Genomic DNA, 12,744 nt, shown 5'->3' with positions numbered 1-12,744 from the left:
GATCTTGCCCTTGTCTGTCCTCCTCTGTCTTTCTTGACTGTCTCTCGCTCTCTTCTCTTCCCGCTCTCTCTATCTCTTTCTCTCTTTAACTTTTTTTCTCTCTCTCTCTTTCTACCACTCTATTTCTCACTCTCTCTCCTCCTATTTCTTTCTTACAGACACACACACACATCTCTCTATATATATATATACTGACTCGCCTATGCACCTCTGTACGCGGTTGGTTTTCGCTTGCACCCTCACCTGAAATAGAGAGACAGCGGCGCGCCGACGCGGTTGCGGCTTCCCTTACGTTACTATGTGCTTGGGATAACAGTAAAACAGTTATCTAGGTGGGAATGTTGACGTTCGCCTGCACGACCACGATATCGCAAAAGGGCGTATATTACAGCAAAGCCAACGATTCTTCCGTGCTATTGTCTGTCTATACAGTTGTGATTTTTATGCGCGCCCGCGCCACTGTATCGTTCGATGTTATTACGTGCCGCGAGTTGATAATTTAGACTAACCTCGTTAAATGTATAGCCTTCGTGTTGCTTCTCTTACCGAATTAGTGCAGCGTTTCGCTCGACCGAACAGGTCGAGTCCACACGGATTGCTCCGTATTTGTGGCAGGGAGTCGAAGACCAAAGTAATGCAACGCTAGAATGCTAGGAACGGTGGCCGATAGAACAAAGACTAACTCAACTGATCATATATAAACACCACGAGGAGGTTCGTGCATTTTTTTCGAGAGGACCGACGTGCCTTCCCTCCAACGTTTGTAAATTCAAGATGATCAGCGCTCCCCTCGTCGACAAGCGTGTTATTTTCAAGGCATTTCTCCGCCCCACCAACAGCCGCTCTCGTGCATGCACGTTTGATGAAACACCCAGTTAGACACTGCGAGTATAATTATGAATCAAGTATAAGGCGATGACCAGTGAAAGAATCGAGTATAGCAATCTGCGGCTTTGTCGTCGACAAAGACCACGAACGCGTGTTAGGCCATATAAATTGTGAGTTCCTTTCTGGCCGATATAGTTGGCGCTTGCGGCGAACCCAGATTACAAAATATAGAGGAAAGTCGCGCGACCTGCAGCCGGCGACAGAACTGGAATTGCGTATGCCCAGCCACACAAATCTGGCCGCCTGCTACAATTGGCAAATCTTCCCATTCTGTCTTTAGGACTGCTTATATATATATTTTTTTTAATAATTTATATTGCGCCTTTTTACATAAAATGATTTGAAAGCGCAGCACATCGATATCGCAAACGACTGAACAAACGGCTGTTTCCACATTGTCTATGAATATATTTCGATTCTTTGTTCACCAACATAAAATACATAGAAACACGAGGTAAACAGCTTTATTTTCTGACTTTTTATTGAAACATTTTCTACATTATTTTTCAGTCAGACTGCCACTGCTCGAATATTACTGAACAGTCCGTCTTTTATAGATATCACCTACTTCATATACAAAATTTAACACCAGCACATTTGCTGGTCGAACAACACATAATACATATTTTAAACTAAAGCATTTAGTTTTGCATATATACATAACCGCAGGAATCGCCGATTGCCAATTGTCAAGAATGCAACAATCAAACAAAAGCGCTCACCAGCCCCCCCATACTAATGCAGCCATATTTTTAAGTCTATATAATATATAGAATCTTGGAGGGGCAAGGAATGTATGGAGGTACAATCACGCATCCCGTGTTGCTCAGACCACGCTGCGCGCAAAACGGCATTAGCCAGTTTGCTTTGAGTCTATTTATCTTTTACCACCACACTTGCACCGAGAATGGCGTTTTTTATTATAAACTCATAGCCTGGTTGTGAACGATATGTTTCTATTCTTTCTTTCTTTCTTAGGTAGTAACAAACACGGAAACAAAACTTAGCTCTACACTTTAGTTTTACATGTTTACAACGCATTACGACGAATACACCGATCAGATGCATGCATATGATATCATTCTACAAACTCATGTAAACGTGTCAGAAGTGTTAACGTGTCAGATGCCTGTGTTGGCATTCGCACGATGTAGGGCGATGACAATATTCTTGTCTCTGCCCGTCTACGAGTATGGGGAAAAAATTATGATGTCATGTTCCAATCTAGATATGTTTCAACGTTGATAACACGCGAGTTTGACGAGAGAATATATACTGTGAAAAAGTCATTGGCTACATCTTAGTTGAAACGGTGTTTTCAGCAGCAGGCTTGCTGGTCTTTGTCATCTCCTTGTGTTCCACCTACAAGTAGGTAAAGTAGCTGTTTAAGAGATCATTATAACCATACGTTTCAAGCTGTCCCTCTAGATAAATTCTCAATATATACTATACTATAGCGCCCATACTGTTACGTAAAGCTAGAGTTTACGTGCTCTTGCTTATATGCGAACGAGCACACACGTGGGCAAGCACGCACATGTATGTGCTCAACTAAAAACCAAAATGTGAAGAGTTCTATCTTGCCTTATCTTCGTCGACGAAGTCAGCTATTGACTCGGCTTCATCGAGCTCTGTGGCCCAACTTTGCAGCTCTCCTGTGCCAAATATGAGATAGAAGATGGCGCCGCCTACCATGATGGCGGCAGTGATGTAGAACACCGTCTGCCACTGTTGCTGTGTTCCCTGTGGAGGATGACATAGGCTAGTGGATTTTTGCAACAACACGGGAGAGAAACTGACGGAGGCTTACTCGTATGCGAGTCATTGCATGTTCTCTAGTGAGCAACTGAAGTCTGTATATTTCAGACCAAGTTCTATTTATCTACCAGGGTTAATACTAAAACATATCGTGTAAATATTACAAAAACATAAAGACATAACAATAGACAATAATATGTACAATAAAACATTGCAAACTGATTCAGATAATCAAAAAACAGTGACAATAAAAAGTAGATTTTTACTTATACAAAAGTGATTAAAATGCGCCATAGTTTTACACGTAACAATAAACCCTACTTTAGGTTGTAGATCTAACACGCGTGTTACCAATGTTCAGGGAACTCACATCTGTGGTGATTTGACCGACCACGTATGGAGCAAAGATTCCAGAGAGTGTAGCGAACGTGTTCGAGATGCCAAACAACACTCCGGCGTACTTGGGGGCAATGTCAACATGATTGACAATGAAGCCTGTGACGATAAAACAACAATGTTACAGATGTAAAGAGTTAAGAATAGAACATCATACATTACCATTTCGTTCTTCCTACATAGTACGCTTTCCTACATAATTCTTCACGCTACTAATCACCCACACTGCGACTTCATCTATGCCACCATTACTTCGTTTCTTTTTTCTTGTTGTCTGTCCTCGTTTTTTTTTAATTCGTAGTCTTCTAATATTTCATTCTTCCTTCCATTTCCTAATAACACAGCTCTTCGGAAATAGTAGAACTGTGTTTTAGGTGTACTTACCTCCATACTGAAGAGCAGAAAAGGTGACAGCCACGGTGAGAATCGCCACAGCCAAATACGGCCGCGTACAATCCAGGTAGCCTGTCACTATCAGGAATACACTTGCCCCGACCATAGCTGACAAAAAGTAATGATTTTAAAATTCCCATATATTAAGTTATATTGCTTATTATCAAATGACACGACTAGGAAAATTCGAATGAAGCAAACACGCACGTAGCTAATAGCAAAAAAACGACTTCCATAGTTTATGTCATTGCTAATGGGGTTACTCATGATATAGACATGGATTGAAATTTTGCGAAGGGTTGCTTAAATATTTTTCGAATGACCATGGCCCTAAAAAATATCATTACTTTCCGCAGGACCGTGTCTAGCGGGGAAGAAGAAGGGAATATGCCCACCAAGGTCGTAGGCTGAGCAAATTCCCATGGTAGGGGTGGGTCTGAGCCAAGGCTTTCACGGATATGTGACCAAAAAAATCACGTTATGATTATTAATGATTATTAGTTAAGATTATTTTTTAATTTTGCTCCAAAATCTAAGGGGCAGCTACCTCTTTACCCCCCCCCCACCCCACACACAGGCTACGGCCCTGCCCTTGTGTGAGGTCATCGGGTCAACATCCAGTGTGTGTGAGGTCATCGGGTCAACATCCACTCTATGTGAGGTCATCAGTCATCATGTCATAAGAGATGGGACACGTGGTGCATGGGGGTCAGATGTGTGAGTGCTGCGTGGTACGTAGGGTAAATGCAACTGAATGCACGCGGGGCATCATACTCATAGTCTCAGTGATTACGCGTCAGGTTACGCCATGTATTTCAATTAATGTAAACCAAGCCAATCATGGTTGTGTGGAACAGTTGGAGCTTCGTTCACGAAAGTTCTTAATTTAGCATCGTATTTCTTATTCGTTTTCGAATCGTAATTCCGTTCTTCGAATGAAGAAGGCCCATTTTAAAACACCACAAAGCTTCGTGTTAGAAGAGCCAAACATAACACAGGAAGTACTAAGAACAGGTCTTTATGCTCGGGGTACGTACTAGCATTTGTGTTTTCACAGTTAGTGAATATGTGCAGCTTCACGTTGTCGCCGAGTAAACTTTAACGTATATTGAAGCAGCGACATGTGACCGGAATGATTATAGCAGAAAGATTTCTAGTAGCTTAGCAGAGAATCCTCGGTTGTTATGTGCAACTGTAATGTTATGTGCACTGTAAATACTACGAAGATCTTCGTATCTTTTGTGTTTATAAGAAAAAAGACCTTTTAGTCACCATTGAAAGGTTTCGATAGTTTTCTACCCTATATTTTTTCCACAATTATCGTTTATCCGTGCAATTGATGGTGTGTCGACTAAAATGTCTTCACACTGTTACTGTAGGTAATTGATTTTGACCATTTTCTTAGAGAATGTCCTTATATATTGTCTAGGTTTGATGACCTCATATATAAAATAGGGTGATTTCTTGTACGTGTTTGTGGGTAGTTTTGTATTCCTTTGATGTAATATTTTGTATACAAAATGGGGAGTTGAATGCCATCAATACCTTACAAAACTGTAGTTGATTCTGAATATAGAACACGTAATTAATTATGAAAGCAATGGTTGGTTATGTTTTGTTTCATGTGCTATGTAATATATGGTTTAATACATTGGCAATAATATTATTTATCAGTAACAACAGTGTCTTAAGAATTTATTTTCGTTGTTGGTACTGGCCGTGTGCGTGGGATTAAACGGCGACCAGTGATTGTTGTCCACACGAACGAACACAATCAGACTCAGAAGACAGTCTAAAATATCACAAGTTGTCACATCATCACAATCATCATTTCGTCACATAAACATGGTTATCGTTACCTTTATACGCAAATCGTACGGTTTTATGCAAAGGCAGTTCGTGTTGTTTGCGTATGTATGCTTGCTAGCTTCGTCCCCCGGCCGTTCGCATACGGTAAATTGTCCCCGTAGTATTCTCTAGCTTGCCCTCCTCAGCCTGCAAGGTTCGCTCTGTAGCTTCTTTAGCTGCGATGCTGCAGCCTGCTCCCCTCCTGTCCCTGTCCTCCCATCTGTAGCTTCTTTAGCTGCGACGCTGCAGGCTGCTCCCCTCCTGTCCCTGTCCTCCCCTCTGTAGCTTCTTTAGCTGCGACGCTGCAGGCTGCTCCCCTCCTGTCCCTGTCCTCCCCTCTGTAGCTTCTTTAGCTGCAATGTTCTGTACGCGGTTGGTTTTCGCTTGCACCCTCACCTGAAATAGAGAGACAGCGCGCGCCGACGCGTGCGCTTCCCTACGTTACTATGTGCTTGGGATAACAGTAAAAACTTATCTAGGTAGGAAGTTGACGTTCGCCTGCCACGAAACCACGATATGCGCAAAAGGGCGTATATACAGCAAAGCAAACGGTTCTTCCGTTATGTCTGTCTATCAGTTGTGATTTATGCGCGCCCGCGCCATGTATCGTTCGATGTCATACGTGCGCAGTTGATAATTAGACTAACCACTCGTTAAATGTATACCTTCGTGTTGCTTCCTTAACACCGAATAGTGCAGCGTTCGCGACCAAGCGTTTGAGTCACACGATTGACTCCGTATTTGTGGCAGGAGTAGCAGCAGAACTGGCAGGAACGGTGCATGGAACAACTAACTCAACTGATCATATATAAACACCACGAGGAGTTTCGTGCATTTTTTTCGAGAGACCACGTGCTTCCCCCCAACGTTTGTAAATTCAAATGATCACGCTCCCTCCGTCGACAACGTGTATATTGCAAGGCATACCGCCCACCCGCTACCAGCAGCGCTTCGTGCATGCACGTTGATGAGCACCTTTAGACCTGCGAGCTATAATTACAATCCGAGCTATAGCCGAATCGACAGTGAAAGAATCGAGTATAAATCTGCGCTTTTTCGTCGAAAGGTACACGAACGCGTGTGGCCATATATTGTGAGTCGCAATTATATATAATTCGGCAGATATATTGGGCATGCGCGAACCCCGATTACAAAATATATAAAAAATAATCAAATAGATTAAAAAACTAGAAACGAGCAGTTGTCGCCAACTACATGTATTCCCCGTGATCTAGTATAAATGGAATATGTAAGGACGTAGAAGGCAGGTAAAGTTAAATAAGTCGCAAAGACAAAGGTTTGCTAGACAGCTGGTGTGCCTCAGATGTGCAAGTATATGGAATCTGGTTACCCTAGGAGGCCGAAGAGGAAATGTAAGTCGACGGTGAATGTCTAACTAAGGTCAAGGGCAGTGGTGGTTTTGGTATGCGACAGACCTTCTCCCCAAGATGTGTAAGCATACCAAGTTTGGTCGCGCTAGGTCAATTAGGGGCTGAGTTAGAGAGCGAAAGGGAAATATGATCAAGGTCAAGGTAAAGGTCAAATAAAGGTCGCAGTGACCTGGTTTTGGTACGCTGCCACCTTCTCCCCAAGATGTGTAAGTAGACCAAGTTTGGTCACACTAGGTCAATTAGGGGCCGAGTTATATATGAAATATGATCAAGGTCAAGGTAAAGGTGAAATAAAAGTCGCAGTGACCTGGTGGGCAGTTTTTACCCGATCTCGGATCATCTTCAAATTTGGTTAGACGGCTTTGTATATGGCCGCAATATCTGTTCTCGGTGAGAAAAACAAGCGGTCATTCGCCACTATACGGCATGACTCTTTCCCCACGGATACTCTTCTCCCACACACACACACACACATATGTGCGTGTATCACGCACACACGTACAGCGACATGCTTACAATCATTGCATGTGTAATATTCACCGATCTTGGAAGCGACCTAGTTTCACGATGACTGCCGCACCCAATTGAACAACGTCTATTTAATAAGCACGTGACCGCGCTGCCACCGCACGTGTTACCGTCGTTACTGGACAGCTACGCATCCGCAGTGAGCGCAACAAGCAAGTCAGACAAGGTGAGACCAGAGTGTCAGACGTCGTATGTGGGAATTTACAGCCTTGAACATTGCCCGTGACGTCAGCAGAGAAAACACTTCATCGCGCGCTGCAACTGGCGCGCTATGGGATGTGTGCGTAGTGCTCCGCAGGTGTGTTGTACCTGTGTGTTGCAGAGGAGCATTTGAACGGCACTTACAGGAAATTATCGGCAATAACAGGCGAAAGAGAGTATAGAGAAACATTAACACTTTGGTAGTAAATACATTTCGTGTTTATTTAGGTTTTTTTTATTGAGACGCTCCAAGTGCCTGTGTGGTGGACCGTGGCGCGGGTCCCGACGGTCAATGTCGTCTTACATTCGTCACCGTAGGTTTGTCTTTTACTCGCACATGTTATATATGGCACATGTTATATGAATGATCGTCGTTACGAAGTCCGTGGCAATAACCAGGCTAAACGTGCGATTGATCCTCAGGCGAATACGTAGCTCTAGAACTTTAGCCCTTTGCTCTGCCACAAGCAGATGGCAGAGCGAAGGGCTATAGTTCTAGAGCTAGCGAATATTAGATACAATAATGTAACCCAAACCCAAGAGGATAGGACCCCTATCCTCTTGGGTTTGGGTTACATTATTGTATCTAGCGAATATACGTAGATGCGATAGCGTTGCCATTGAACAGACATTACAACTTGGTTGTTACAACCTGTTTGCCGGACTATGAATTATCGTACCCAGCGAACGCGACGAAAGAACTGTAATCATCTGGCCGACATTCGTATCGAATTGTTGGAGTGCAAGTTGGAGAGAAAACGGTTACGTCTGTAGTGGGTGCCTGTACATATGAATATCACAGGGGACGTACATGCCCAGGCTGATTTCATAAATTACCGATGACACATCATGGAAGTTGTTGGAGGAATCGTTGGTTACTTGCTTAGAATATCTACATGGGACGTTGGGATCATTCTATTGGCCCAGCCACATCGAATGCTATAATAACCATTGTCATGTAGGACTATGTCTACACTTCCCAAGTTTATTTTTCTACACACTGGGCTTTTTTACTGGACCAGACTGGGGTAGTCTGAATATTACTAAGCTGAGCGTCCTTTTAAAGTATCCGATCTCATCAATTGCATAATTAGCTATCTTAATTACTAATTGAAGCCCGCCGTGATATAGCACCAGCACATTCGTCAGATAAACAACATTTTACTACGAGACGATAATGGATAAACTATAAACTAACACATTTATATATCATATATAACACCATCAATAGAAACGCATCTGTTAAAAGCCCGACGCGAAATTGCGATACTGATACAGCCATCTTCACCATTTTTGCGTCTACGCGAATACACTATGATAAATCCCACTATTACGCCACATACTTTGCTATATAGTTTACTGTCTATTTTATTGTAATATTCTATACTATGCTAACATCCCGATGCTACACGCTGCACAGCGACAGTGTGCATATCTGCCGCCTGTTGCTCGAGCCATTTCTTTGAAGATTGGCAGCACATGGTGAGAGCGTTGTTGGTTGTCTACATCTTGGTCGAAACGCCAGGTTTACCGATCCCCACCATCTCTGTGTTTTCTGCCTGTAAGTAGGCAAAGAAAGTTGTTGCTAAAGGTTTTTGCATGCGCAGGTTATCAAGGGTGCTTAAGTGGAAATAATTTTGTGTGTCTGTAGTGTGGTTACGTGACTATAGACGCATGCCACGGCCGAATTGAAGAAATAAGCGAATTGACTTTTGAAATGAACCGAATATGCACCCGTGCGAAGTTCGAGGGTAGTTGGATCACGAGGGTCATAATAAAGTAAAATATTCTATCTTGCCTTTTCTTCCTCGTCGTTCCCAGATATTGACTCGGCTTCTTCGGGCTCTGTGGCCCAACTTTGCAGCTCTCCTGTGCCAAATACGTCATAGAAAATGGCGCCACTTATCATGATGGCTGCAGTGATGAAGAATACCGTCTGCCACTGTTTCTGTGTACCCTGTAGATGATGAATGACACAGGCTAGAGGATGTTTGTGGAAAATAGAGAGGGAAAACTGACGAAGAGATGCTCCCCAGTAACAAGCTAAAGCATGTTCATTATGCCCCATCGTTTTAAAGACTCTCCTTTCGTTTTGGTTATTTACGATTCAGCCAAAACAAGCTATATAATTAATGCATTACGCCATATATATGATTGTTTAGAAACATGTTATAAAAACTTATATAATAGTAAATAATTTGCGAAAAATGGAAAAACTACATGGTTTAACGACAAAGCCCTAAAACAACGCCATGAATAAAGATTTTGATGATTTTTTTGATGATTACTTTAACACTTGTTTTACTCCTTATATCATACATAGTGAGCTAGGTCAATATCATGCCACTACACGGAGCGTTATGCGCAGTACACAGCGCTATCAATTTCATTTTAGATTATCAATCTTTAAGCTATCAATAAAATGAATGAAACTCACCTCGGTGGTGATTTTCCCGACCACGAGCGGGGCGAAAATACCGGAGAGTGTAGCGAACGTGTTCGAGATGCCAAATAAAATTCCAGCGTACTTAGGGGCAATGTCAACATGATTGACAATGAAGCCTATGACGATAAAACAACATCGTGACAGATGGAAATGTTTAAAAATAGACCACCATTCATTATCGTTTCATGCCTCCTTCACGCAACAATTCTTTAAAGTGCCATTCCTTCAGGTTCCCCCTCGCCCCCTAAAATTATGTGAAGGGTGCGAGGAAATAATCTAAGAGGCGGATGGAGGTTGCACTCAGTAAAAATTCAAATTAACTACTAACTTATGCTATCATAGCTTTCCATCCCATTCATTTCCATCACGCTTTCATTACGCTGTTGGTAAACTGTGCGACTGTGCTTCGTTTAGGTTCATCTCCATACTTGTGCTTACCTCCAAATTGTAGGGCCTTAAAGGTGACAGCCACGGTGAGAATCGCTACAGCCAAATATGGCCGCGTACAATCCAGGAAGACTGTCACTATCAGGAATATACTTCCCAAGACCATAGCTGACGAAAAGTAAAATAATATATTGTGGTACAGATTTTGATTAGATGACTGTAGCCGTAACTTAGCAAACGTGTAGGGTTAACGTGTAGGGGGTACATATACCTAATATCGACATTTTTACTCTAAGTTACTGTATATTTCTGTATATTTGGTTTAATTTTCGCGAAAATCGCGAACGCGTCCCCGAAAATAACAACACGCGAATAGTTTATATATACTGAATAATACCGAATAATTCATAATTGACCGACCGCGAAATTAACCACTCGCGAAATTGTCCGTCAAGTCTGAATTCGCGAAAATATCTGTACGCGAAAAAGATGGTGTATACAGTATGCTGGCTCTTTATTATTCACGAATGGTTAAACGAATGTCTTGTAATAATCTTCTGTTGTTGTTATTGTTATTATAGTATTACTTTGTATACTTTGTTTACTAATAATACTTATGTAGATTGCTAATTTGTTGGTATTAGGTGTGTAAAGGTCTATAACAGTTGCGCCTATAGTGATTTAACGTCAAGGCAACTAATCGGTCCACAATTCTGAACGATTTGTGACGATAATCAAGTCCCGATTATAGATGACCAAAAAGCTGTGCGTTTTGCATACTCACACGATGAATGGAATAGCTTTCGCACAATTGTTGTGCTCCAGCCTCGCGCTCTCAACGCGTCCGCACCAAAGCCAGCAGCGTTGATTCCCACCCAGTAACCAATATAAGGGATGGCCGAGAAAGCGCCATTCTGCGAACAAGAAAACCCAACTAAACAATCCCACATTCAAAGAAACGATTTTCATGCCCATTCTCGACACATTGTATGAGTTCTATTTTGGACACAGTTACGAGTACACTCACGGCTTTGATGTTAAACTTGAGCACTTCCTTCATGAAGGTGGGGATGTTGGTGAGCAATGTGTAGGTGCCCCAGTTCGCACAGGTGTGAGCAACAACGATGGCCCACACTCTCTTTGACGTCCATATCGTTAGCCAAGGAGTGCTTTGATTCTTTAATTAACACAGATATTTTATTGACAACAATTCTGCCTACTACTGCACGGTACGTTTTAAACACGCAGTCGCAATCGCGTACTTATTATATGATCGAAATCGGAGTTATATCGTCATTCTCGAACTCGGTTTTATTTCATCGCATTCCTCAATCGGTCTTTATCACCTTCATTTTGTGCGACATCTGGCCGGCCAAACTGTGTTCTATGTAGTGGCGTTCGTCGTGGGAGATCCAGCGACTAGAGTGAGGCGTGTCCGCTGCGACGAGCAGCCAAACTACACACCAGACTACACACAAAAGCCCTGCACAGCAATCACCACACTACGATCAGTTATCAGTAATAATTAAGCAGTCAAGTTGCCGCAGTGTTGATAACTGTAACCCCATATGGTTATTATAAAATGATTAATTGATTAATTAATTCATAGATATATTAAGGGAGAGCGAGACAGAAAAAAGGGAGGGTAAAAATGGGAGAGAAAGCGAGAGAGTGAGAGAGAGAGAAAGAGAGAGAGAGAGAGGAAGAGAGATAAAGAGAGGAAGAGAGAGAGAGAGAGAGAGAGAGAGAGAGAGAGAGAGAGAGAGAGAGAGAGAAGAGAGAGAGCACATATAATCGGCCGGGGCGAGCGCCATTGCGAATTTTATGAGGGATTGCCAGCTATTTTTACAGTTCCATGCATCAAAATAACTACTAGGAACCCTGTAAAAAACACGGAATTAGTAATAAATTGTCTACTAATAATGCTATGGACATCTACCAAGTACGTAGAAGATCGAAGGCCAGCCTCCGTCAAAGCCGTAGTCACACAGTAATGCAGCAAGCGGCAGGGTGATGACATTACCAATCTGGCAACCTGTAAGCAAGCGCCCAGCAACCTTTATTAACATGAGCGTCGCCACCGCCGCCATCAACACCACCACCACTACCGACATCATCAACACCACTGCCACCACCGCCACTACATCGACATCATCACCACCACTGCCACCACCGCCACTACATCGACATCATCACCACCACTGCCACCACCGCCACTACGCTGACATCATCACCGCCACCGCCGCCATCGCCGCCATCAACACCACCGCCACTACCACCACCACCGACATCATTACCGCAAACGCCAACACCGCTACTACACCGACATCATCACCGCCACCGCCACCACCGCCACCGCCACCACCCCCATTAACACCACCGCCACTACCACCACCACCAACATCATCACCGCCACCGCCACCACCGCCACCACCGCCACTACCACCACCACCAACATCATCACCGCCACCGCCACCACCGCCACCACCGCCACTACCACCACCACCA

General features: G+C 43.2%; 3 protein-coding genes across 6 annotated transcripts in view; 1 reads left to right on the top strand and 2 right to left on the bottom strand.

Moving 5' to 3' along the window:
- Positions 1–5,112, top strand: part of LOC106820894 — a 28,227-nt gene extending 23,115 nt beyond the window's left edge. Inside the window, exon 9 of the mRNA XM_014825490.1 lies at positions 4,037–5,112. The gene's annotated coding sequence lies outside the window, so the exon portion shown is untranslated. The remainder of the gene's footprint in view (positions 1–4,036) is intronic.
- Positions 1–12,272, bottom strand: part of LOC106820871 (sialin-like) — a 17,589-nt gene extending 5,317 nt beyond the window's left edge. The window contains exon 1 of the mRNA XM_014825464.1: positions 12,176–12,272. The gene's annotated coding sequence lies outside the window, so the exon portion shown is untranslated. The remainder of the gene's footprint in view (positions 1–12,175) is intronic.
- The window catches only part of LOC106820893 (sialin-like), a 50,008-nt gene continuing 39,111 nt past the window's right edge, over positions 1,848–12,744 (bottom strand). For all 4 annotated transcript variants that reach the window (XM_014825486.1, XM_014825487.1, XM_014825488.1 and 1 more), the window contains 4 exons: positions 3,427–3,543; positions 3,017–3,141; positions 2,473–2,631; positions 1,848–2,250 (listed from right to left, as the gene is read on the bottom strand). In XM_014825486.1, the coding sequence (XP_014680972.1) occupies positions 2,182–2,250; positions 2,473–2,631; positions 3,017–3,141; positions 3,427–3,543 (470 nt within the window). In that variant the 3' untranslated portion in view covers positions 1,848–2,181. The remainder of the gene's footprint in view (positions 2,251–2,472; positions 2,632–3,016; positions 3,142–3,426; positions 3,544–12,744) is intronic.

This window comes from Priapulus caudatus, unplaced genomic scaffold, assembly GCF_000485595.1.
Source record: "Priapulus caudatus unplaced genomic scaffold, Priapulus_caudatus-5.0.1 Scaffold51, whole genome shotgun sequence".
Lineage (NCBI taxonomy): Eukaryota > Metazoa > Priapulida > Priapulimorpha > Priapulimorphida > Priapulidae > Priapulus > Priapulus caudatus.
The sequence above is the reverse complement of the archived record's forward strand: the minus strand, read 5'-3'. Positions and strand labels throughout refer to the sequence as shown.